Raw genomic sequence first — 27,532 nt, forward strand, 5'->3', positions numbered from 1 at the left:
TTCATCGGCGCCGTCGTTGTTTTGATGACGCAGCCACGCACAGCCGTGCTATTTTGCGTTACCTCAGAGACGGCCAGTCAATGGAGTCAAGCGGTCACGCCAATGCGATAATATTAGTGTCAAACGAGGCCGTAGCCGATGTAAAGAGGATTTTTAGTTGAATCAGTGCATCGGGTGCAGACAAGTGCTTTTTAGACTGCCATGACCGCGAAAGAATAGTCTTAATGCTAAATAACTGGCTCGTTTGCAGCTGACGCGCCGTATCAACACAAAGGCCTATGTAGCTAGTTAGCGTTAGTTCCTCAGCTAGCTAGCAAGTGATTTAACGCCAACCTCAGCTGCAGCAAATTAGCAGGCGTGCCATTTTAATGTTTTATCTGTAAGGCAGTTAATCTGCTCCACCAACTAGACAGCATTTGAGTATTTTTTGCTTCTCCACGATAATGGCGGAACAGGGCGCAGTGGTCATGCAGCAGAATTTGGACAGGTGAGTTCCAAGTTTAAGGCTAGCACGCTAGTGGAAGCTAGACTACGTAACTGTACGTTAAATCACTACGGGTGAGAGCATTGGAAAGAAGTTTCTGTCAACATATTCAGAAACTCAGACTTTAAAATGTAGTTATCGTTTTAGACTAGTGGCTTTAATCTCTGACTTCTTGAATGTCATTAACGTTAGCTACGTAGAGTGTTTTTGCAGTGTTGATATATGACGTCCTTCGCTACTGCCATAAGATAAATTCTGCATCAAGTGCTCTTAATACCCGCATATCACTTTAAACATTATTATATATGCAACGTTAAAGTAATTATCTAATGTGTACTTGTTTACCCTAAATTTAACTAAAGGTCATTGTGTCAGCTGCCACTTTTTCCCAAAACATCATGCCTGTTAACTATTGACCTTGGACAAGAAGGCTGTATCCACTAAGATTTCTGAAATTGTCACGTTCAAATCTAATAATCCTTATGGCACTGAATGAGAACTCATATCCTCATATCTTCTATTACATAAGACACTGAATACTATTTCCTAAGCGAGTTTGCTTTCATGCCCCTGGATATTTGGTATTTAAACTTGTAAACATTTGTGCCTTGAATGTCCAAAACTTAAGTAACGTGATAAGATGTCTGATATGTCTGCATGGAAGAATGGCTGTGTTGCTGTTGAGATTTATAAAAGAGGAAAGTGCATATGGTGTGTACAGTGAGAGCAACAACTGAGTGGTGGTGCTAAGATCTATGGAAGGGTAGTATATAAGAGAGGAAGCATGAGAAGCAGGTGTCATATCTGATTTTAGATAAAATCTCAGGGAAAAGCAAGGACACAAACTGTGTGCTGTGAGTGTTTTGAGGCACAAAGTAAATGTTGGAAACTTCACCATGACAAAGGTATCACAGGAATTTTTGAATTTATGAAGTTGTACAAGGAACAAGCACAGTGAAGGAAGAGCATGTAGGTTCATTAAACATAGTTGGAAGCAATGAAGAAGTGAAATTCCAGATAGCAATCAAGCAAAGCTGCCATTGAGAGGGGGTGGTGGTTTTGTCACTTAAACAAACATGTTCAGTTTCTTGCCATGCTGCCAAACTGTCATAGCTGTCCAGTGCCTGTACACACAAGTTAGTGAATTCCTTTTGAAGGCTTAGGAAAGTGTTGCAGTGGCAAGTTTTATAGCTGACATAAGAAGTTCAAGCATGTCTTCTGACATTGAAATATCTGACAAAACAAGTTTTGTTTGGCAGAATGCTGCACCCCAGGTTGAACAGTTTCATGGTCACATGGAGGGGGACATCCATTGTGACAGGTGGGGAATTATTTTGAGCTATAAACACATACAATCCCACCCTCAGTACATTTCATCAGGGATGTCAAGGCATGCAGTCAGCAACTCTGCAGGTCCCTTGCAGCAGTACTAGCCCCTGGACCTTGCTCAAAGCTGTGGCTCATCACTTCAGTGGTCCCACTAGACATGAAATTCAGACACTGCAGCCTCAAATTCATGTCTGAAATGCTGCTCCTTTTTTGTCATTTGTGATAGCGGGCAGCTAACCTCACCAGGCAACAAGTTAAATTCACATTCAGCATGACATTATTTTGCCTGTGTTTGGCTTCCTAGGTTGTGATGGCTGGAGCATCAGTTCCTATTGCTAATGTTTCCAGTGTTGTTTTCAGTAGGTGCTGCAGTTTTTTCTTCATGCTTCTCTTCAAAGAAATGGTGATCCACGGGCGTTTAATCATGACAAAGTGTGATTAGGAGAGTGACTAACCCATGAAATACAAGTTGGTAACAATATCTATATCAAATAAACTATAAGATCTTTTGCAAATATTTTGAAAGTAGTATTGGAATTAGTGAAGACAAAGGTTAGCTGACCTCAGAATTTAAGTATATATATGGGTGTTGTGCAATATCATGTCAAATCTACCTGTAAGATTGTGACAGGACATCTTTAGTGCACTGTTTGTGTTCAGCTTACATCAACAGTTGGCTTAGTTTGTTGTGACCAAAGGTAGCTTGCATTAATGTGTAATTTTAAGGATTTTGTCTTGTATCATCAGCCAAGTATGGTGGTTGGTTTCATGTCATGGTAAAACTGGATACAGTGAGAGACGACATATTTGGATGTAGGCAGCCTTTACTGTTATAGCCACCCATGATGTGTGGAGAGGACAAGACCCACTCTGTTTGCAGAATATGGTTTACCCATTTTACAGGCTGCAATTATTGCTATTGGCGTAAGTTCTTACCTGCCAAGATCAAACTGAAGATGACAGACCATGTGTGGTGTGTGATGTTGGTGTGTGTGAACCTGTGTAAAATGTAAACAATAGGGTTAATGCATCACCAGAATCCATAACACAACTTTGGAACCTGTTATCATTGTCGATTTAAGTCTAGAATAATTTTGTCTTAACGTAGACAAACCCCAGACAACAAGTAAATCTATTCATGTTATAATTTGATGTTCTGAAAAGTTTTTAAGTTGTTTTAAACCAGGGCTTTTCAACTAGACACAAACTACAACATGTTAGTTTCAATCTGTTCAATTATTTATGTAAATACTGCCTAGATTTATATTGTTTTAAAAACAACAGGAGGTGAATTTGCTAGATTAAATGAAATAGGAGAGTCCTGGCAGGATGAAGTCAGTGTTTGAATCAATAACCTGAATTTTTCCCATTAAAACAATGTGAGGAAGCTGTCATTGTAGAAAGTGCATCTTAAGATATAGAAAGTGTCATCATCTTACTTCTACTTTATTGGCAAATGCTTTGCTAAGAAAAAGACAGGTAATTCTGGGATTCTTCAAAATTGTTAGGATGGGTAACTGAAGTTCATGTGACAAATTTAGGAATGTAATCATTATGATTGATCTGGCAGGTGATGTATAATAGATTTGGTTCTTTGACAGACTAATCTCACTGTTTTCTTATGCCTGGCAGTACACATAATTGAAGTGTAAACTTGGAGTTGGCTACACAAGCACTGCAGAATAAGATTAGATATGATAACTTCTAAGTGTCTCCCACCAAGTGAGCAGCAAGTCTAGTTTTTATTTTGGACATAGATAAATCTCAAACATTATTCACCACTGACCAGGCTAATGTCTACTCACCTTTATTCTATATGTAATTAGAAAACAAGTGTTAATGGATATGTTTTGGTTAATGTTTTATTAAGTCGCACAAAGCTATGATGGCTGGTTGCTTTGCAAGTGTTATGCTACATGTGTGACCAAAATTTTCCATCTTCTTTTTGAGTGGTGAGCAGATGCTGCAACATTAGGTCTAAGCACATTGGTGTGCCGTTTCCCCTCAAAATAGTCCCTGGCATTTGATAGCTTGTGCAATGCGTACTAAAAGGCATTTGTAGGCATTTGACGCAGCACTTTCTGTCAATATTGAACTTTGGACTTGAAGCCATTTCCCAAGCACATGGTACAGTAGCAGAAAGAAAGGAAGGGCATGTGAGCTCTGTGAAATGCTTTAGCTGCGTGCTGCGAGTGTGTGGCAAAGGCAATAACCCTGGCAGTGTTTGAGGAGCTGATAGCAGGAAGATGTATGTCATGTCCCCTTGCTTCCAGACGGTTGTGTACCCAGCCTCTATCACTGACAAACATAAGGCTCCACAGGCTCTTATCTGGGCCTGCCACAAGCAGCCAGCTGCCCCTGCAATGCAGTGTTTCTTGAATAGATGTGGGGGACACATTTCAATCCAGCCTGACCTTTTTATTGGCTCTCACACAACCTCCTTGTTCTACTCTTTTCTTGTCTGTTTTTATTGTCCAGATCACGGGCCCTGTTGCTCTTTGTATGAATGGGTATATAAATATGTGCTGTATGTGTGTGTATACATAAGGGTTTGTAATGATTGACCCCGTAGCCATGATTTAGTGCAATTTGTTTTTCTTGCGTGATGTCAGTTTCTATGGGGTGTCTTCTATCTGGAGAAAGCGACATCCATTTTCTTGTTCAAGGTCTATTGTGAAAGATTTATAATATGGCAGAAATGGAATCTAATATTCACAAGTACATTTAATCAGTGTATGATCACTTAAACATAAGCATTGTGTTTTTGTTTCCATAGAACGAGCTGTTTATATCTACAGAGGGTGAGGAGGTTGTCATTTTGTACCACTATGTTTCTATAGCAGTCCAAAACAGACAAACCCATCACTGACTCTAGACAGGGCCTTTCACAAGGTTTGCAACCACCATAGGTTCTCCTGCTCGGAATAGGAGGGTGAGGCAAGGGGCTGACAATCTGCAAGCTCAGAGCTTTGATGCCACCAATTTCTAAACGTCGGTCCTTTAAACACTGAAATGAAATGAATTACATTTATTTGCTTGGCCATTATAGCCAAACAAAGAATCTGTATCTTTTCAAAGACTATCCCAAATTTGGATTAAATAGTGGTATGAAACAAGAACAGTCATGGTCAGAATATCATCAAGGTATTAGTAACCACCACATATTGAGTTAATACATTGTACAACATTTTCTCATACACTAGGTTGTGGACATAATCTAAACAGCAATCAGTAGCTGGCCGGCAGCTGACCTACTGTGGCTTGGTAACCTACAGCCAGCAGAAATAACCTGTGGTACATGGCTTTAACTCAAGTGAAAGGTCATGAAAAATGGCGTGTCTTAAGCTAGGTGGTGTAGCTAGCAAGCTTGAGTAATTTAAACTGCAAGGTATTTAACTGAATGCCAACCTGTTTACACTGTTGGCCCCAAAGCCAGTGTTGTAACTCAAACCTTTTTAAATGCTGTTTCACCCTGTGTATCTTTTCATACTCGGAACATTTACACGCAAAAAAATTCCAGGGTATTTATTACATGTGATCATGAAATGTGACTCCTGAGGCTTCCATAAAATGGAAGTTTTGGATTAATGGATTGTAATCCAGCATTACTCTTAGTCCTCTTAACTTTGGAGGCCAGCCACTCGTGGGCCAATCCAAAACAAATGCCTTTTCTGGACTCCTGTGCACGTGTTAATATAATATGAAGGTCTCAGTGCCTGGCACTGGAAGTAGAACTACTCAAATCTGTTATGGAGTAACCTGACACTGTAGTAGAGGAGGGAGGCTCCTGTGTTGGTTGACTCAGTGAACAAACTTTACTTGTCAGTGACAAACAACTGGAACACACCTCCATGAATACTGTTTACCTGTCAGTCTGTTATTTTTTTTTTAACTGTCACAAACTATTATAGTACAATATAATGCAATATACATGAAATAACTGCAGGACCAAAATGTTTTTGCTGACACTGTCAACAAGATGTTTATTCAAATCTGGTAATTGTAGAAGATGGAGTTTGTCTTGCTGCATTTGATTGCACCATATTGTAAGGACACCCTGTTATTTCGTCCACCTCATGTGGAAAATCCCCAAGACTATATAACTATCGCATCTTTTCAGAAGCAGCTGACACTCACCAATTTATCTGCCAAAGGACTCATTTAGCCAGAAGCTGACACATGAAAGGTACAAATCTTAGACTATGGGTAGTTGGATACAATACTGTTCCAGGGTGGCAAACAGCCTGGGTTGTTGTTTAACTGACATCGACAAGACTAGTTTGTGATTGAGTAGAAGCAGTCAAACATGGAGAAGCCCCTCTAGACCTTAACCTTCCTTTAAGATCTTTGTGGACCAGAATCCGGTGCTCCTGTGCCCTGCCTTTGTGCTGAGGAACCTCCAGCTTTCCCACAGTCACGTGACCACTGCAGAGTGAAAGGAGCCTTTGTCGGGTGGCTTATGTGCTTCTTAAAGAACGGGAGCCTGACTTGTGAGACGATGAGAAAGTAGCTATGCTGTCACACTCATCTTTGTACACAGTGTCAATCACACCGTCATCCTGTATTCCTTCAGAGCCCCCTCGTCTGTGTTTGTGTGACTTAATGGCTGTCTTAGATTGTCAAAATTACACCCTCAGCTGAAGTGGAGCATGTGAGCTTGGCCTAGCTTGACTGGAAGGATCTGCAGTCTTTCGTTGATGCACATTCTTTTGATCCTGGTAGCTTGACTGTTTTTCAGAATAACTGGTGAAGTAAAAAGGATAATACACACTGCTGTTTGCCTGTCCTTGAAGTTTCAAAGCAGTCGGTTAGCATTAGGTGGATTAAAGCTCATTGTGGAAACAGCAAAGCTCCACTCAAGTTTGCCTGTTTAGCATGTAAATAAGTGGTTGAGACGGCTGGGCACCTAGCTACAGTGTAGTTTAGGCAAGTCGCCATCATCTGATCTCATGTTCTTGGAGGACATTTTAAAGGAAATCTTTCTTTTAAACAGAAATGGGGACTGTGTCAGGTGTGGCTGTGTCTGTCAACATTTTTTGTCTGTGGTTTTGGGCTTCAGTTTTGTCATAGGTTAGTTAAGACTGAGTTAGATCTGGTTCTTCAGACTCATGTTACTATCTATTGTTTAATTGAAATATTATCAAAATGACCTTGTGACCAATTTAATACGCAAATTACAGAAACAAATTTTCTGATTAAGATAAAATATGTGACGAAACAGCATTATAGTAAAGTATTGGTGTGCTGCAGAGATCTTATGGCCTTCAGATATTGTTCTCCAGATGTAAGAAAACATGTTTTGTTTGGTAAAGAGTAGGGATGTAAATGATTAATAATTAATCAATTAATTGTAGCTAATAATTTAACTGATTAAAAGTGTAATAATTAATGTATGTTTTGTGTACCATTTCTCCAGAGCTCACGGGTTTTCAGGCAGACAACAGACCCCGACAAATTTCATATCATCATGATTTTAATAGATTTTCTTCTATGAAAATCAAAATTTACCATATTGCACAGCCTTAGGTTACAAGCCAGTTTTCATTTCAAATTGCAGAGGAATTCTGTGTATGCAGGAGACCATTTTGTACATGTGCCCGCACTGGCTTATCTTCCCAAGTGTTCTGTTAAACAGGGTTGAGGCGACAGCGAGCTGGAGATTAAGGTTTCGCACAGAGGATAGCATTTCGGTGCTGCTGTATTATGTCCTGTCATGCTGCGGGGCTGGGTTACAGGAATAAGAGCCAGTGAATCTAAGGGAGCCCAGGGTTTTGTTCTCCACTGTCGTGCTCTTGTGGAGACATCTGTCCACTGTTCTTCTCAACTTCTCGTCCTCATGTTTTATAGCTGCATCACTTTCAGTCCCTGGACTGTTTTTGGGATATTAAGTCCCCCCGTGTAGAACACTGGAAAAGTTGGACAAGAGTCATGTTTTTTCTTATTAACCTGCTCCAATGATGAAGTGCAAACAAATGTGATAATTGCATTAGATGTTGTTTCTTGGAGCTTTTTGTATGGTGCAGGCCCACATATCTGTCTTAAGAAGAAGTGGGCAGTACAATATGACCTCTATACGGACTGTAGACAGAAGTGTGAATTTGGGGTTGATATTTGCGTCAGACTCAGATTCACCTTGTGTGTGTGTCGTGGCACTTAAACTGGCCATGTCACCTGAGCACCTCGACCCCAAGGCTCCTCTCCTGCATCGTCATGTTTTATTCACCACCAGGGGAGTGTTGGAAAATCATCCATTGCAGGCAAGCAACAACCCAAGCAAATAATCCAAGTTGGCCATCCACGGTCTTTCACAGCCCCCTCTTCACCTCACTAACAGAGCACACCAAGACCTGAGTATGATGATGACAGAAGGCCCCAGATTTGACATCCATTATTCAACTGTGGGAGCAGGGTTGAAATATGCATGGTGTACTATGGGGCTTCGCTGAGTCAACTACTAAATAAATGTGGAAGTACTGCTGCAGGTGGCCACCAAGAAAATGAGACTGGAAAGCTCATTAGCCTTTTCCTCCAAAAATACTTTGTCATAGAGCAGTAAAACATAGCTTACAGATTTCAACCATGTCAGAAACCTATGGGTGATATTATAGACATCCAGATATGTACACATATATTCTGAGGTCCCTAAAGATTTAGAAGAAACTAAAAGTGAGTGAAACAGGTGCTCCAGTGCACTGAGAAAGCTGTGAAAATATTTTCAGTCACAGGCACTAGATAACTTTAGGAAGAGATTTGGTATTTTTTTTTCCTTGCATGATTGTCAGTAAACCAACTAGACATTTTCCATACTTAAAATGTATTTTAGGGTAATGGAATTTTCTGCATCCTGGAAACAAGTTTAGCTTTTAGAGCCGTGTTTCATAGCACAGTTGAATATTTCTGATATTACTGATATGGTAAGAAACATTTCCTACTTCCTAATGAGAGTTAAAAGGTGTTGGGTTGACTGGAAATGAAACTGTAAACTCAAGGTACAGAATGTACATCTTATTAGATTGGCCACAGGCAGCTAGATGTCTACACCCCGGCAGAGAAGAGATTGTATGTCTTGATCTGTGTTAGGTCCGGTTTTAAATCAAGCTTTCGCATGATTGTCATGTACTGCATAGATTTAGACCCAAGCTGAAATTTACTTTTAATGCAGTAGAACCTGTGACAGAAAAAATGTTAATCTGTAATCGTCTGTTGGTGGACGTGATGATGTATTCATGCTGTTCCCTGGATTTTCTGAATATTAATTTGCCATTTTTCCCCAGATCTATTAACACAAATGATACCCAAAATGCACATAATCACAGCCTGATAGGAAAAAACAAACATCTCTATTACAGTTTGTCTCTCCTCATTGAATTTATGCCAGTGGTTTATGGGAGGTGAGTGTGGACTAATCATTGTTTCATTCATCCAGTGAAATGCCAACTGTTCAAGGTTCAGTGTAATTATGAAAATGAGAACATAAATGTCACACACGGATAGTCAGGCTGTAAATGGGTCGAAGGCAGCAGTCATCTCCTGAACCAGTGGATCTCCTAGCAACAAGCCGGTCCCAGGCTGAAATTAATGTGAATGTGGCTTAAAGGAAAATCTTCACATTTTGGACTTCAGTTGGGTACTTTTCTTCATCTCAACGGTTATCATGCTGGTGAAGAAATGCAATTGTTCCTAGGTTTTATTAGAAACAGTGGAACTCCATAGGCACAGTTTGGGAGCTTGGATGAAGTAGTCATGGCCTGCTGTTGCTGATTTTCTTAAATTAATTATTCAGGTCTAACCTATGACTATTTTCTTTGGTACGTAGCAGCTAAAATAAGAATGCCACTAGTCTAGATTCTTGAACTTAGCCTCATGCAGTGTGACACAGGGTTGGACCTTCCTGCCAGTCGCATGCCGCTGATTAATTATGGAAAAGCAATATAATGTCACAGTCAGGGATGTACTGTGGTAAGGTCAGGGAACTTGGATATCGAATTACCTCCCAGATGTTGGACAGACATGGAGCGGAGGAGGGCTGGGAGGTACATTGTTCATGAAAGGAGTTGAATTAATTGGAAGATAGTACACCAGACAGGCCAGGCCAAACATAATAATGGCTCTCTGGTAAATGAGGAGGCATAAGATGAACACTTAATTCCACTTAGGGGTGTCACAATCAATATTAAATCGAAAATTGATAATTGAATAATAATGGAAATGGAAAAAAACAATCTATACTTACATTTTTTTTTTCTCTCCAGGTGGCATAAGCTGTGTGTTCAAGAAAAAAATAGCACTTCACAGACCCTCCTTTATATCACACTTGATACCAGATAGACAAATGTTTCCCAAATTTGTTTGCTTAGGATCTATATGACAAACAATACCGACCCAATTCACAGTAGGCCTTATCAGTTAATCTTGGGAAGTTAATTTGTGCATAAATGAATGAGCATTTTTACTGCGATTTCCCTATCACCTTATATTATCTTGACGCGTATTATTGAAAACATATACATATTAAATACTTAATAAATGAGAAATAAATGTATTTAGGCTGAGTTAATAGGCCTTCTCACTCAGGAAAACAATATAGCATATTTTAGCCTACTTCATAAATGAGACTAAATTAGTGTATTTAGGGGGAATTACACCCTTGTTTTTTCCTCTAATCCATGAAACATTATAAACATTGTAAATGCTTTAGATAAGGTGTACTGCAAATATAAATCTTAAATTTGCAGAATTTCTTCCATAGTCATTTATTCATTTGGTGACCTAAACAAAATTTCCCATTCTCTTGCAATGACTGATGTAGACTATCTTGTTAAAGAAGAATTTGAAAATCTGTGACAGTTGTCAGGGCATGAAAAATGATCTGTTGATCTTTACACCTGATTAAAATTAGCATACCCATCAGTGCTGAAAAATATGTTTAAATTGAAGAAATGAATTGTGACCCTCACATCGAAGGTCAAATTGAATCGTGCATTTGGAGATTCGTGACACCCCTACTTCCACTGTGTGTGTGTGTGTGTGTGTGTGTGTGTGTGTGTGTGTGTGTGTGTGTGTGTGTGTGTGTGTTTGTGTGTGTGTGTGTGTGTGTGTGTATGTATGTATGTATGTGGGAGGCAAGGAAGGAGGATGTGTCGAGAAGCTTGCGGGCTTTGGCTAGAGGCCAGAACAAGGCATTTGTCTGGATGTCACACAGAAGGGAGACTGTGTCTCCTCACTTTGTCTGCAACCAAGACACTGAATATCCTCACTGTGGTTCATCAGAATGCTGAACTCCCTCACAGAGGGATGCCCAGGTGAATTTAGGGTTGAGTAGCAACGTGATTATTCCTAAAGGCAACGTCAGAAGAATGTAGCTCAAACTAGAGGCAAAACAACTGGCCATATTTAGCAAAAGGCGAGAGAAATATAAGGACACATAAGGTAAATGCTGGCCCTCTTTTGAGTGTATGGGTCCAAAAAGTATAAATTTTGAAACAAAATGGAATCTGTCATTGTGGTGTGTTTTGAAATATAATCCCCTGGAAATTCTGTGCCCTGTTTCCAGATGGCAGGATGAAGGGCCAGCTATTATGAGCAAGTGAGTGCATCGAATAGTTCTTGCCTTGCTGTCAGATACACTTGACAAGTAGTCAGCATGTAATCACTTGTTTGCCTATAGGGTTTATGTATTGATCTTGGCTGATTTCATGCAGAGTCACTCGCCCTGAGTGATGCTGTTTGTATTTGTGTGTTCCAACTAGGCTATTTAGTCTGCAGATATTTGAGAGACTTTGATCAAGACATCTATCACTGTTCCCTAAATGCTGAAAAATAGCCTCGGCAACACTTTCCTCAGTAAGAATTCCAGATAAGCCTGATCTAAGCTGAAACCTTTGACTCATGTTTAAAGTGACTTTGTGTTGCTGAGCCCGCTTTGTACTCAAAGGCTACATGAAAGATTACATTAGTCTTGCTTGCCCTCTTTCACTCTCCTCCAGTCTATCACACACAGAGCAACAGATGCTCACATGTGCCTCAATGTTAAAATGCTGTATTATAGCTATATGGGTCTCTCAGCTATATGTTGTGTTTGTTTCTACATGTTATTCTTTTTATTAGAGAGAAAGACTTTGATTAACCTACTGGAATCTGTAATATCAAAGTGCCCTTGAGCAAGACACCAGTGTCTCAGTTGTGGGCCTCAGTACATATGCGACGGTTAATGCTGTGCAATGTGTTTGTTACTCTACCTGTTCACATGTTTCTTTTCAAGCTCCATGGCTCTGAACCATACTTGGACACCTCTGGTTTTATGCTATTTTTATTTGCTTTAGCCTGACTTGTTGCTGGTAAGAGGCTTTTCACAGAATGGCAGGAAGATTGTAACATTACATGAACAGGGACTAATTTTTTCTCTGCGGACAGAACACAGTACACAGCCTTTCAGTCGCTATTATTACCAACTAAAGTAATTTAAAGTGGAAATGGACAACGTTTTTTGCTTTTAACATATTTCTATAAAGTAAATGTTGATTACATAGTGTAATTGCTATAGAATGATGACATAATTTGCATTTGGATTGGTTCCCTATAAGCTGAGCTTTCACTATGCAAATCTGTCAATAGGCTAACATTACTCAAACTACACTATTACTGTTGTTTGTGGGCAGTATTTTTTTCTAGCTCCCTCGTATGCCTTTGCCTGTGTGTTGTGCCAATGGGCAGGCGCTCTGCTTGGATTTTCTTTTACTAGAGCCAAAGGTATTTATCACTCTGCTTTGATTTAGAAGTGCAGAGGCTCTATCTAATCTAGTTGTGTGTCCTCTGAAATCACATTACATCAGAGTTTTCATCAGTGATAACACTGCACTACAGTTTTGTGGTTATTTGTTTACAGTGTAAGACTGTCATGCGATGCAACTCAAAAGTGACAGATTCATTTAGAAATTCACAGCCTTTTTTCCTGTTTGTTTTTAGGAGTTGCTGGGTGTGCTTTGCTACAGATGAGGATGACCGCACGGCAGAGTGGGTCCGCCCGTGTCGCTGTCGTGGCTCCACCAAGTGGGTTCACCAGGCCTGCCTGCAGCGCTGGGTAGATGAGAAGCAGCGGGGCAACAGCACAGCACGGGTTGCCTGCCCACAATGCAATGCAGAATACCTCATCGTCTTTCCCAAACTGGGTGAGTCTGTTTACAGGTCTTGGGATGTAATAATGTTATGTGAAAAAAAAAGTCGCATAAAGCCTTTTGTGGCTGCATTGGGAGCTGTGCAAGATCTGATAAATTACCTGAAGTTATGTTACTCAAGTCGTCATCAGTTCAGTCTGAAGACTACAAGTTTGAAAATGAATATATAGGGATGTGGCATTAGAAAGACATGATCTTACTAGATCTTTGTAGACTGCTTCTCATCCCTGCTTGAAGCTAGTGACTTGAGGCTACATTAGCCTCTACTAGCATAACAGACTCAGATCTCTGACCGAATTGTTCCTGTTGAGTTGCGACGTCAGCGCTGGTTTGACGAGGAAGAATGTGAATAACAAAAAGACCATATCTGCATCAGCTCATGCAGTTGATCTGTTTGGTTGAAACTGTCCATTATGAGTCTCACAAGGAGTGCAAGACTATGGGTGCTCTTTAATGGGAAATTTGTCTCTTCATCTCCTCTGCTTGGTTTTTTCCTCACGTCTTATCTCCACCTAGCGAGGATATGAGAGAGAGAAGCAAGGAAGACATGAGGACAGAGGAAACAAAGCTGTGAAATGAAAAATCCTCAGTTCCTTCTGGCATCAGTCTGAAACAACATCAGTTACTGTTGTGGAGCTGCACAGCTGTATCAGCTGTCAAACAGACTGTTATGAATGTCCACAGAAATGTATGTAACACCTGACAGTATACAGATTTATATCTGTAAATTGTTAAAAGAAAAAGGCTGATTATTAGTAGTATTCTTTCTGATGCTGATTATAGTCATCATTTAATAATTCATTTTAAATCTTCAAATTTACTTTACTTGCATTGTTGTTACCTGCACAATAATACACACAGCTATCTAAGAATGTGTGTGTTGATTTTAATGCGAGACAAGACAACATCAGTTATTATTTATGAGCTCTTTGTGACACCAAATAACATAAATATTCACATTAGAAGCATTAAAGTGCTACAGAAATTTCTGTCAGTCTGGACTTTGATTTCCCTACGTGTGTCCTGATGATGCAGTATGAGAATCGCCGAAACTGTCCAATCACTCCTCTTGACAAAAGACTTCTGCATAGGATTCACTGGTGTATCCTCGCTCTGAGCTCCTCCGGATGCCTCCTCTCTCCTCACTCCTCATCCCCTCCAGGTGCATTTAGGCAATTGGAAGATCCATCATCCTGGTGGAGGGGAAACGACTTCTGGGTCGACGGAGGAGAGAGGAGATGAGGAGGCATAATTCAACATAATGAAAAGCACTCTCTATCAGTGAAGCCCTAGTGAGTGTGTGATGCATGTTCAAACTATGGAGAAAGTGAAATAGGTTGCCTGTGGGCTGGTTTACTGGCTATACACCACTTGGAAAGCTTCCACTTTGAAATTCTGAAATTTGATTTGGTGTACTGTCAAAATGTCATGACAGCTCTCATTTTCCACCAGTTGTCAACATTGAAGCAGCATTGTAGAGCAAGTTTCCATGTAAATAGCCTGCAAAAGCTCCTCTTTGAGGGAACTCTTAATAGCTGCTGCCTGTAACTGTACCCAAAGCTCTGAGAGCTATTCAGTTTGTCTTGCCTGAGTGGATGTTTATTTACTCCAGAGCCAGCATAGGTTCTGTGGTGATGTGGGTAAATATTTCCTTTCAGCCAGACGAGGAACAGAAGGGTGCTCACTTGTTACACAGCCCAGCTCCTGGCTGATTGACCAGCAGCAGTTTAGGGAAGCAGCTGCCTCAATTATCCTGACACGTCAGAGTGACGATGGCCTCAATTGTTCCCAAACACCAGCTATGACTAATCTAGTGAACATACACCATACACGGCCATGCTTATTCGGCCAGCAGTTCCTCACTTTTTAGTTTCTCTGTCTCAGATCCCTTCATAACTCTCTGAGACAGCGACAGACTTGTCCTTATGCTGTAATTTGCACAGCATTTTGCAGTGACAGAAAAAAATTCTAGGCGCAGAAAAAGGAATACTTGTATCACTTTGAATTTTTACAGTCAAATGTGTAAAACTTGGACACACATAAGGTTAATAGTGCACAGCTGTCATTGGGTTACCCATCAGCCACTGGGCCACTGCTATTTCAACCTCAAAGAGAGAGAAATTGCAATTTGAGACAGTAGCTGGCCCTAAGACAATGTTAGTCTGCAGGAGGCCTGGCCCGGCTGGTAAACAGGTTCATGTATATTAATAGTGACCAAGGCTGTGCTGTCAGTCACTTTGGTGCTATAAGAGGAAGGTTCAGCTCAGCTTCTTTACACACTTCCTCCTCCTCAATAAATAACCCCATGTATGTCTGTGTCTCCCTGTGAAAGCTTATTATTGGCACACTTGGGTTGTTTCCGAGCATTTGTCAGTGTGTCAGACAGGTCCTTTCCTTTTTGTATTTAAGGTTGTGTTAATTGGCTCCCAGGTCCCATGGGAGTGTCAGTTAATGCTGCATCAACCCTTACATGCAGAAAAAAATCACATCCAGTAGAGCAATCCAGCAGGCCTTGATAACACATTTAATTGTTTAACTGTGTTAACTGTGTCAGTCTGATAATCACTTAAGCCAAAAATCTGTATTTTTTCCTCTTACTTGTAGTGCTACTTATCCATCTGGATTGTTTTGGTGTGCATTGTCAAGTTTAGGAGATAATAAAAAATATCATTGCAATCCATTACAAAAAGGTATTTGACTAATATGGGGCCGTTGACAGGGCTCCAACAAAGTCATCTGTAAAATCAGAAATACTTGTCAAATCTTTGTGTCTAAAATATTTCAAGACTAAGAGTGCAGGGTTTGAGGGAAGACTGTATGTATTTTTTCAGTTTTCATGAAAAATTATCAGATTTTTTAAACAGTTCAGTTGGAGCCATCTAGAAGAAGAAGTTAAAATGTGGAATAAGGAGGCTACAATATCAAAATGTGTAGTGGTTCAATGAAATTGAGCTGAAACTGTGCCTGACTGGTTGCCAAGCAACATGGTGAAAGGATGTGTGTACTTTAGGCTACAGTATATTAGAACAAATCTCTTACGTCAAGGATAAACTGAATATTCATTTACCTTTCCCTCTTACTGTTCGTGTGGTTTTATTTATTATTATTTATCACAGATTATGATCCTGAAATAAAAGGTGACCTACTGGAGTACTGAATATATTTATAATCAGTATTTTCTAGGGTAATAGACATTAATAAGTTAATAACTCAGGTTATACTGAATGCATATTTATTAAGTCCAAGAGAACTGTTTTTTTTTTCTTCCAAAGGGGATATACAGACATGTTTGTGTTAGGTTTATCTATTGTTAGAGTCTTGCTCACATGCTCTGGCTTTGAGACACATGAATTGAGTCTCTGTTTCACACAGTATTTATTGAAGTCATGATTTAGACACATTGCATCAGTGTTTTCTCAGTGTGCCTCATCATTATGTCTTTGTGGTCAGTTATTCTTGGCCACATCTAATTTTACAGCCAGTGAGGAGCTGTGGCCGAGAAGGCAAAGTGTTTACGCTCATCAGGTCCTGACGCCCACTCCAAAGTTTGTGTACCTTTCAGATGCTCAAGTGGTTTGCAGTAAAATAGTATTGTGATGGATAGGCTGGTGGTTCAATTTGAAAAGAACTTCCTCTTTACCATGGCTGATCTGGTGAGTGACGGCACCCTTAGAAAATGATACAGCAGGCTTCTGCCACCATCACCATTCATTTAGTGAGGATTTTATATAAGCAACCAGAGGCTTGTGTTACCTTGATTTAGCTGTGAGTGTAACTTTCTTTGGTTTGCCTTCAGTTTAGATGTCAGACTGTGAAGATGTGTGGGTGGAAGCAACGTATCTAACTGGCTGTTGGAGAGAAATCTTGGTTTTGTATTTTTAAGCAAGAAGTGTCCAGTAAGTTTCAGACAGTCTCTCTGGGAATCAAGCTAACTATTGTATTTAAATTAAGTTTTGTTCAGTAAGGCTTAAAGTGGGAGCTTTGAGCTGTGGAAGCAGGGTGTATTCACAAATTATCACTGGGGACTGTCTTAAATTGTGCTAAAAGTTCCTACCTGTTCAGTGAATACTGTTAGCTTTTACCAAAAACAGCATTATTTATTTATTCATTGCACTTGGTGATTATTTAATGTTCATGTAATTGACTATTAAACAAAGTGGGTGTGTATATAATTTCTAGCCATGCTCTGAACACAGAATGTTAATTTTTCCCCTAGCAGGAGAATGTTTCTGGACTGGAAGTGGAGCAGTGGTTGGTTATATGCACAGAGCCTGTTGAGTTTACCTGAGAGGCTCCGCATCCTCAGGGAAAAGTGTCTTTTTCCTAATCCCATTAGCTTGTGTCAGACAGAGGTGGCGAGGGAGTCCTGCAGAGATGCTGGATGTGTCTGGGAGAGAGGAGTGGGAGTGAAACTGGGTCACAGGAGGAGCCGACAGAGCAGCTCATCAAAGGCTGACAGAGCAAAGAGGAGATGAGTGGAGTAACGCTGCCGCTCTGCTGATGAATCCATGAAATCACAGCTGTCCTCCAGTGTTTCCCTGCGACTTAAGCATGACTTTCACATGCCTTTAGAACTCAAGTGGGGACATTGCTAGATTATAAAAAACAGGATGGGCCTGATCCTTCCCAGCAGGCCACCACATGCAAAAGATACATGCTTATTTGTTAATTTTTGCATCTTTGGCACTGCGTGATGTCAGACTTGGGTCAAACCACATTTGCAAAATATTTGGGTTTTTTATTTAGACTACCAGATAAGTGGATTTTACCACATAGTGACATAGATTGCAGTTTCCATTATTTTGTGGTTATGGTTAGCAATTTTTGATATGCAAACTACACTGTTCTGAAAGCTAAACCGGCATTGATGAAGTTTGAACCAAACACATGAATAACATGAGTATTACTAATAAAGTTACTAGTGTAAATCTCTCCACCTCTTAGTTGAGATTATATTTGTGCTGTCTGAGGAGTTCCAGTCTGTAGCTGCAGGATACACTGGGCATTAGTGCACTTCAAAGTGAGCAGGAGGAGTACAGCGTTGTCTGTTTTGCTGCATCATTGCTGCAGTGTTCCTCTCCTATTTTCTATTCTTTATTATGGTTACATACTGTAGGCACAGTGCTGCCTTGTATATATGATCTGATTGTTGTACAGACAGCCAGTTGCTCCATGTGTAGCATGCTTAGTTTGAAACATAAAAGCCTATATATACATATTCTTCCTGTTGAATGTAATTTAATGGCTTGGCATCACAAGCTATGGTATTTGCAGCAGCTTTAATTAGCCCTCAGAATAATAGCAATTTCACAGCTTGGTGACAACACTGCGACGACAGCTTTCAATTTGGGTGATAGCCGCGGACAGGTAGAGACAGGGAGCACTGTTGGGAGGTTGCCACAGTAGTTATTTTCTCAGGGTTGCCACAGAGGCCAGCTGATTTCTAGAGGCTTGACAGGCAGTACTCATGTTTGGCTCCCAGGGTGGGACCCCTGTCTACCACCGGATCAGATGGGAGGTTGATTTGGAGCCACAGATCACCTATTCTATTAACCCAGGTTTTGATTGTTTTCACAGACTTACAGCAGAGGAGATTCAGAAGTGAGCAACACTGCAGCCCACAAAGAGTAGGGTAGCTATATGCTGTTCTGGCCCCATTCCCACCAGCACCTGCTGCAGAGCCAAAGCCAGCCTATCATGCTAATTTGGCTTGCAATATAACTCTGAGGACGTTGTGTCCTTGCTGCTCCTTCTTTACTGACACTCTGCCTAGAGAGTAAACAAGCCAGCTGGAACAGTGTGCCAGCGTGCGTGCCCACTACTGAGGAATTGCAGTTGCACTTTCCCCCCCATCTCCTCCACTTTCCCCCCTCCCTTCTTTTTAATTATCTTAATTATGGAATCTGCTGCCAGTGGCTGAAATGAATTGCTCAGCTCTCCATCCTGCCAGCGGCCATTAAGGGCGACCCAGTTCCCTCCGGCCGCGATGGCGTAATGCTTAGGCAGGGAGAAAGCGGAAGAGATTCCAACCCTGTCATCAAAATATGCCATATTAATGCGCTCAAGCAATGCGAGACCGATCCGGTCGGCAAACACAGGTGCAGTAAAAACGTGCTCTGGAAAGCATCAGAAGGCTGGCAGCAGACAAGAGAGAGCCTCTGTGTTTATAACTACTTTTCGTAATAAAAGTGTGATATTTCCGTTGTGTGTTAAGTAGCTTTAAAAGTGCCAAATGCTTCTTGCTTGCTTTGGGGTCCTTCCTCAACAAGTGGCCAGGAGCACTACTGACTAAAGAGAAGGACCTTTAGCATGGTCTGCTTAAAATGCTGCACTGAACTGTGCTCTGAACTCAGAGCTTTTATAGAGCGAATGTACTCAGCTGCAGAAATAGGTGTACAGCTAACAGTGGCTGAATTGTGTACATCTTGTGGCAAGTAGTTATGGGTAACAGCCTCACGGTGGCCTAGCTGTACAAACAGCTTAACAAAATCTGTCTTATGTTCCAGTTGCAAAAACCCATAACCCCAAAATAACCACCAGGATTATTTTTGAAAGCTGCTGCTTCTTTTTTTACACATCATGTGTCGGCTAATGTAAATGTTGTTGTTAGAAATATCACAGCTTGGTCTCACCGCTTCAGTTTCCTCTGCAGGTTAATGAAAATGTATCTGCTCAGGTGTTTGTATTAAATCTGTCCACGTCCTAAATGATTACTTGGAGATGGCTCAGCTGCTCTGCCAGCAGTCTGTAACCGACTACAGCATAGTCGTCCTTAAGTTAAAGTGATCGAAGCTTCCTGTGCTACAAGGTCAATTTTTACTTGCCGTACGCTAGCCTTGATGTAGCATAGATGAACAGGATAATATATTTATCAATCTGCTGCTGACATGCCAGAGGGGAAAGTGTTCTTGAACTAAGTCCTGCTTTCACAATGACCAGTGACTCAGCACTGTTTTAATACCACTTCATAGCTTTATTTCTCAACAAGACGAGACACGTGTCAAAATCACTGTTTTAAAAATGGGATTATAAATGTCACCCTTCCCGAGAGACGAGTATGTTTATTTGAAAGCCTGTTAAAGTGACCTTTGAACCACTTTTATAAATATTTGAGATTGTTTTTCATCTGTGTAGAGTAATCCATTATCTAATGTACGAAGGGAAAAGGTTTTAACTGCTCAAAATGAAACAGATACTGTCAGGTTGCGTTTTTGCAGTCAATATTTGACGACTGGTGAATGCATTTACTTTGTCAGAACCTATTTTAAAGCCTTGGAAAATTGCTTTTTCTATTAATTGAAAATATTCATATGCTTGCAGTGTGGAGGCTAGAGCTGCAAAGATTAGTTGATTGATAGAAAATTAGTTATAAACTATTTTGAAAACAGATTTATCGTTTCAGTCATTTTTCACACAGAAAACATGTAAAACATTTGCTGGTTCCACCGTCTTAAATATAAGATTTTGCCGCTATTTATGATAGTAAATGACAAGTTGATGGGATTTGGACTTGTGGTTGTTTACAAAGTAGCAGTTTCAAGACAGTTTATTATTTGAAAAAAGAAAATAAATGCTATTTGCCCTTGTGGAAGCTATTGATAGCAGCTCTGCCCTGCTCTTAATTAGATTTGAGGAAGTTCACCTGAAAAAACCAACCCAACCCAAACTTGTTAATCCAGATGCCGTTACATTTGTCAAACAGATTAAATTGTCCTCATGGTAGAAGCGTTAAGTCCTGTAGCGCTAAAACCAATCATAACTTTTGAAAATACAACCATTTGTCCGACTGTTTAAGTTGCTAAGCTAAATAATTCTTTTTTTTTGTAAGATATCAGTGGTTAATCTGCCACAGTTATCGCTGTAAACTGCATACATGTCATGCGATAACATAAAGCTTGACTGGTGTATCAACAGCAGCCAAGGTTTATTGTACGATTAACTCAAGAACATCATGTAAAATACCCCTAACTGTTCCTATTTTGCCAGAAAATGAGTTCACTTTATACAGGACACCAATGATTGTTGTACAATAAGAAGGTGTTTGAGAAGATTTTCATGGTTTAAACCAAGGCTGCTTTGTTCTGGATCTTGTAGTTTTAAGAGCTGCACCGCAACACATCAAGGCCCGGTGCTGTGTGCTGTGGTCCGTCCCTCTGATAGCGTCCCCACCCAGCTCTCCTCCCACTGACTCCTGGGCTAGTTATTAATAGGATGTGGATGGGTCTGTCTGAGTGAGGAAATCAGGTTGCCTTCCTGTAAATATTGCATGATTTCCCTCGAGTCAGCCTGGAATGCCAGAGAGGAGGATGCAGTAGATATTTTTTTTTAAAGTCCTGCTCCTGATGTCAGACAGGGATGCAGCTACTCTGAAGGCACGTTTGACTTCAGATGAATCCTTATTACATGCTTGTCAAGAGTCAGACCAGTTATTTTTAATCTAGGTGGAACCTGCCCAAGAGGCTCCTCCCTGTCTGTCAATAACTCTGTAATACAAGGTATGCACCATACCTGACCTGCTTCAGTCTCTTCCTCGTAACTTTCACATGACTGCATTGTGGTAATTTTTCTCATTGCACTTTAAAAAAGCCCGGTCACATGATGTTTATATAGAGTGAGCTTCCTTGTGTCTTCAGCTGTTATTTTCATGAGTTCTGCAGGCACAAAGGAAAACTTTATAGTTACAGGTCACGGTGTTGGTTAAACTCCTGCATCTCTTTTCACAGTAGGACAGTAAAACACACAAGCGGTAATGGCTGGTTCCTCTCTTTTTGTAGGTAATTGAAAAGTATATGAGTTGAGTTTGGATGCCTTTCTACTTCCAGTGGTTGTTTTAGCAGCAGGAGTCTCATGACCCCTACTGTACACTCATACAACATTCATTGGCACGTGCTGTCCCACACAATACCTTACACTTGGCTGCGAGGTGGTCTTGTAAGCAGGATCGTCAGACTTCTAAGTAAATGATATTTAGAGTCACAAACACAAATGTGATTGAATGTCTAATATGACAGAATGACAGGATGGTTCACATAGCCTAAATCTTTTTGCACTGATGTTCACTGGGATTAAATAAAGTGTTTTAAAACGGTCCATCAGGTATAAGGGCTTAACTGTTAAAATATTACTGCAATCACAATATCCAAAGTACAAGAGCTGCAGTGTTTTTGATAAAGGAATAATGTGTCACAACAGAGCAAAATAAATGAAGAACTGTGGTGCTACAGAAATGCCGTGTCTTACAAATCATATTCTCCAGACATAAGGGAACATGTTCGTTTTGGTACAGATCCCAGCAAAAAACACATCATTAGTTTATATTTTATTCAGTGACAGTGAAATGCAAAAATTACCTTTCTCACCAAAATCGCACAAGAGTACAAGGTGATTTATTCATCACTTACAGAGTTATAGTGTTCCTTCTTTGATCAGTTGATTGGATTTGCTGTGGAGATAAGTAAAAAAAATTTAAACTAATTGATATGGAGGAGTGCAGAGGATGAATTCAGCAGTGTCACAGCCTGACAGTCTGGTGGTACGGCAGCGGATATTTCTACATCTGTCACCTGAAGAACAAGCTGTGGCTTGGGTGGGTCATGACTCATCATGACTCATGACTCATATCACAATATTATACATAATGTTACTATTCTATATCATAAATGACAAAAAAAACTGAACATCTTTAAATTGACATTTTTGCTTGAGAATTGACTAGTCGATAAAACTATTTTGATAACTGATTGATCATTTCAGTCGTTGCAGCTCTAATCAGTTGGATTAAACACCAAACCGTGGGAGGAAGAACTTCAAAACAAGAGTTGCGTGTGTACAAGTCGGTCTCACTCTGAGCTGTTTTGCTCCACCAGGTCCTGTGGTTTACGTGCTGGACCTGGCTGACCGGCTCATCTCTAAGGCCGGCCCCTTCGCTGCCGCTGGCATCATGGTGGGCTCCATCTATTGGACTGCTGTCACGTATGGAGCTGTCACTGTCATGCAGGTATGACCGATGATCCCTCCACAGAGGTTCTGGGTTAAAGCAAGTTTACTCTGTATAGTTACAGCTGTGACTTTGGTTGTACCTGTGAACTGACCAGTTAAATATTTGGCAAGTCATGCATGTAGTCACATCAGGACGTTATCCATTTTACATTTTAACAGCAAGTAATGTGCATGTGGTTAGATATAGTATTGGACAAGTCAACTCAGCCTTTTGTGCTCCTGCATTGCTGCTTTCTTCCAGTCCACCAGTTTCACTTCTCTGCTGTAGTTTTCCATTCTGACCATCCCGTCTGCTCTCCAGGTGGTGGGCCATAAGGAGGGCCTGGATGTCATGGAGCGGGCCGACCCTCTGTTTCTGCTCATCGGCCTGCCCACCATCCCGGTCATGTTGATCCTCGGCAAGATGATCCGCTGGGAGGACTATGTCCTGCGTCTGTGGAGGAAATACTCTAACAAACTGCAGATCCTCAACAGCATCTTCCCAGGTCAGGACACAAACTTGTGTAGTGTGCAGCAGAAACTTAGCTCTCAGAAATGTTTTCATTTGTCTTTATGCTTCCTTTACTGTTGGAAATCTAGAGCTTGGACCTTCTTCAGATAGTGCTCTCATTGTGAGATGATGTGGATAAGAGCAGGAGCTGTAATTGTATTCAGCAGTTGTGTCTTACCGCTGTTAGAGCACGGCTTCCACTGCTGGAGAAAATGGTAAATTAATAAGACAATCTCTCGGCTCATTAGATTAGCTGTACTCTGTGTTTCAACTGGTTCTCTGCCACTCTCTGTGGTCTCTGCAGGGATTGGCTGCCCAGTTCCTCGTATCCCAGCTGAGGCCAGCCCCTTGGCAGACCACGTGTCGGCCACACGGATCCTGTGCGGCGCCCTGGTCTTTCCCACCATTGCTACCATCGTGGGGAAGCTCATGTTCAGCAGCGTCAACTCCAACCTGCAGAGGACCATCCTGGTAAGTACAACCAGAAGCTCCTCATACATCCAATACAGACAGTACACAGGAAGGAGTTTAATAATAGGAGCTTCTGACTGTTAGCAACCCAAGCTAACAAAGGTAGATTTATAATCTCAGTGTTACAATAACATGGATTTCAGAGACTTGAGCTGCTTCTGCTGCTGTGTGGATGACTGATTATAAATGATAAATCTAAATAGTTGTGGAAGATTTCAGGTGAGTTAAATGGTGATATTTTGTACATGCTCCTCTTGTGAACACAGCAACAATGCTGGCACAGAAATCATTATAATTTAGTTAGTGCTAACAAAATATGAGCCATCTGAACATAAGAGAAACCTCACCTCCACTTTCATGTAGTGCCGAGGGCAGAGAAGAAACCAGAGCGGCTCGTGTGATCTGCGCTGAACACACTGGCAGCACAGACGTCCCAGTCCGTCCCTCATGGGGCTCGGTATATGAGGACAAAGTTTCACCTTTGCAGGAAAGAGGAAGAAAGGCCTCTGTTAGAGCTTATTTTCCAAACAGTTCATGCAACCTGTAGTCGAAAACATTCAATAGGAACGTTTGTTGTTCACAAGGAAAACATGAATCACCAGAATTAATGTTAAAATCTTTTTGACAACAGCAAACATTAAAGGCTAAACTGGAGTCATTTAAGGGGCATTAAAGGGCAAATCAGAGTTATTAGGTAGGTATAGTACAGATTATTTGAATTGGGGTAGTGAGATACTAATCAATAGTCATTGTATTACCTACAGTAGATGACGTTTGGAATGCTTTTAGTTTGGAGAAGCTCAGAGGAGTAGTAGCATGGAAGCTAAGCAATGAACTGCTGTGGTCAGCAGCAAAACTGGTTTTCGTCACCTAAAAGTTCAAATGTAAACTACATTTATGTCTCTTCAGCCTTTTCCAGTGGGAAATCACAACCAAAGCAATCAAAGCTCTTTGGCAAAAACAATAATTTTTTCTTGATTGTTTCTAATCTACCTGGATTGGTTTGTTTGTTTGTGTTACTGCTTAAGTGTTTTAAAAAGTTTGTTTGGATTCAAGTCGAAGTCATAATACTAATTTTGGTTGGTACTGAAAACTAGACTAAACTGCATTTACATTTGTTTGAATGTTGATTTATGTAGATTGTCACCATTTCAAAGAAATTTAATATCGTTGCCTCTCAATCATCTGCATAAACAAACGAGACCATCCGTGAGAGGATCTTGATAATCTCTGTAGTTATTCCATTGAAGTGCTCTTAAATATAAATTTTGACCCCACATAGCCAACAAGTAAAATAAAGTGTGGTGAATTCCCGTTGCTCACAGCCGGACATGAAGCGAGCAGGAAGATCTCCCGTCAGTTTACTTGTTTGTTTTCTTTTTTTATGTGCTGTCATAGGTGTGACAGTCGGCGTGGAAATAAAAGAAGATCTTTCTTAAGCCATGAGTGGGGAATGGCTTAGATGTGTTGAGGTGAATCGCTCTTTAAGCTCTCTCTCTCTTTTTTTTTTTTTGTAACCTACAGGGAGGTATCGCCTTTGTGGCCATCAAGGGGGCGTTTAAGGTGTACTTCAAACAGCAGCAGTACCTGAGGCAAGCCCACCGCAAGATCCTCAACTTCCCCGAGCAGGAGGAGGCCTGAGGAGGCGCCGCCACAGTCCGGATGGAGGACGGCCGGACGAACCGAACCACACACAAACCTCTACGGGATGGGTGAGGGGGAGGGAGGATGCAAACCGTCAGACTCTGAGCAGGAAGTGCTGGTGAAACGGACTTTGGATCATTGTCACCCCTCAAATGACCTCACCCCTCTCACCCTTCCTGGAGTGATTCACCGCACCGTCGCTGACATTCATGCAAGGATCCCTCACTGCCGCCGCCACTACACGTTGTTTTTAATGTTTTCGACGCTTTTGTAAGGTGAAGACGGATAAGACGTGCGGACTCAGACTGGAGCGTGTTTGCAGTTAGACACACACATAAACACACACCACATCTTTCCCAAGAACTTGTGCTGTGTGACTGTAGGGTGGATGTGCTTCTACAATCACATAACTAATACTTATTGTAAACTTACTGTATTTTAAAGTAAAAAAAATGCAGGGCATGTGTAATTAGAAAGTTTTATAATAATAATAATGATAATAAATAATTGTTTTATATTGTTTATTTTGCAGATTTGAGAAGCCCCCTTTGCCAATGTTGAGGAGGGGGTTTATATTGAATGAACAATGTTCAGTGTGTGGAATGTATTAATGATAAAACAATAAAATGTGTTTAACAGTTGTAAATCATGATGCGGTACATCACCCACAACCGGTACGATCTAAAACACACTGACCACAAGTAGGAAGTTCGTGTAGTCGTGTTTTAGAGCCCCACATTATTCGAGGGGTGTTTGATTCCTTCATTCACATGCCTTGGCAGTGTTCATGTTGATTGTCTGTTGCTATTATCTCCATTTTACCGACCACTTTTACGTGATGTGTTTCAAAGCTTCATCAGTCATTGCAGCCCGCCCCTCTCAAGGTTTGGTCGAGCCCCTGTTGCCGTGACACCGTCTCCACCAGATGGGCGGATGGATAATATGGATGCTTTTAGTCCCGTCAGAGCTTTTTGCAGTGATGAAGCAGTATGAAAGCTTCTTGTCACGTGATGCTCAACGCAGCACTTTTCACCTGGAGATGTGAAACGCACGTCAGATTGGACTTTTGCTGTCGGAGTTTTATTTAACGTACGATTTCCTCTCCCGACATGTGATGATCAGACTGGTGTGTTACCTGAGTGTGAAATGTAGCTCAGGTCAGGTTGTGCTTCTGTGGTCATGACCACACAACCATTAGTGAGACTTGGACTCTGGTAAATGAAAATGAGTCACCGAAGCAGCTGACATTTTGGCAGGACTCCTGGAAGAGTTAAATGGTCAGTTCAACCCAGTTATGAAAGCCATGTTTTCCCTCATTTATATTTTCCCAGTTTATTTTAAAATTTCTTGTAATTTGGGACCATTTCTTTGGTTAAAAAAACTTTCACAGCAAAGTCTTTGGAACATTGCTGTTTTTTAATACTGTTACAACAGAAGTGTTTCATCTGTGCAGAAAGTAGAAGAAGTAATCTATCTGCATGACAGGTATGAGTGAAAATAGGGCTTTCTGTCATCTCATTGAACTGACTCTTTATCATACACACATTAGAATAAATAGTTATTTTCAAAGGCCCAGTCTGTAAGATTTAGGGGGATTTATTGGCAGAATACAGCAGAAATTAAATATAATAATCATAATTGTTAGTGTATAATCACCTGGAAATAAGAATTGTTGAGTTTCCCATACCATAAAATACACAGATGCCACATTGGCCTTGCTGCCATGCTGGACAGAGTAAGACTGACCTGTGAACAAATACATGTCAATGAGGGAGCTGCAGTTTTTTTTTTTTTCCTTATCTTACTCCGTATAGATCATGAACCTTTGAATATAATATAACTCATTGAAATCAGTTGTGATGTTTTACCCAGAAACAACACAGCTCCCTCGTTCACAGGTCAGTCTTGTCCTTTCCAATACTGCAGCAACCTTGATATAAC

The 27,532-nt window shown here is 40.8% G+C and overlaps 1 protein-coding gene across 2 annotated transcripts; it reads left to right on the forward strand.

The window, feature by feature from the left end:
* Positions 1 to 38: 38 nt before the first annotated feature.
* On the forward strand, positions 39 to 26,882 carry marchf5 (membrane-associated ring finger (C3HC4) 5). Of its 2 annotated transcripts, none has more exons than XM_084735238.1 (6): positions 39 to 487; positions 12,779 to 12,981; positions 22,854 to 22,984; positions 23,288 to 23,471; positions 23,781 to 23,947; positions 25,472 to 26,882. In XM_084735238.1, exons 1-6 carry the CDS (start codon positions 444 to 446, stop codon positions 25,586 to 25,588), a joined length of 846 nt encoding a protein of 281 aa, XP_084591364.1. In that variant the 5' UTR covers positions 39 to 443; the 3' UTR covers positions 25,589 to 26,882. The 2 variants fall into 2 exon arrangements, with proteins under 2 accessions (XP_084591364.1, XP_084591365.1); XM_084735239.1 differs by lacking the exon at positions 39 to 487 and adding an exon at positions 1,742 to 1,805.
* Positions 26,883 to 27,532: the final 650 nt, after the last annotated feature.

This window comes from Lutjanus erythropterus, chromosome 14, assembly GCF_056507025.1.
Source record: "Lutjanus erythropterus isolate fLutEry1 chromosome 14, fLutEry1.hap2, whole genome shotgun sequence".
In the NCBI taxonomy this organism is placed as follows: domain Eukaryota; kingdom Metazoa; phylum Chordata; class Actinopteri; order Lutjaniformes; family Lutjanidae; genus Lutjanus; species Lutjanus erythropterus.

Coding starts and splice junctions, on each gene's coding strand:
- marchf5 (XM_084735238.1), top strand. CDS start 444: ATGGCGGAACAGGGCGCAGTGGTCATGCAGCAGAATTTGGACAG. Junction 22,985..23,287: donor GAGCTGTCACTGTCATGCAG/GTATGACCGATG, acceptor TCTGCTCTCCAG/GTGGTGGGCCATAAGGAGGG. Junction 23,948..25,471: donor ACCTGCAGAGGACCATCCTG/GTAAGTACAACC, acceptor TGTAACCTACAG/GGAGGTATCGCCTTTGTGGC.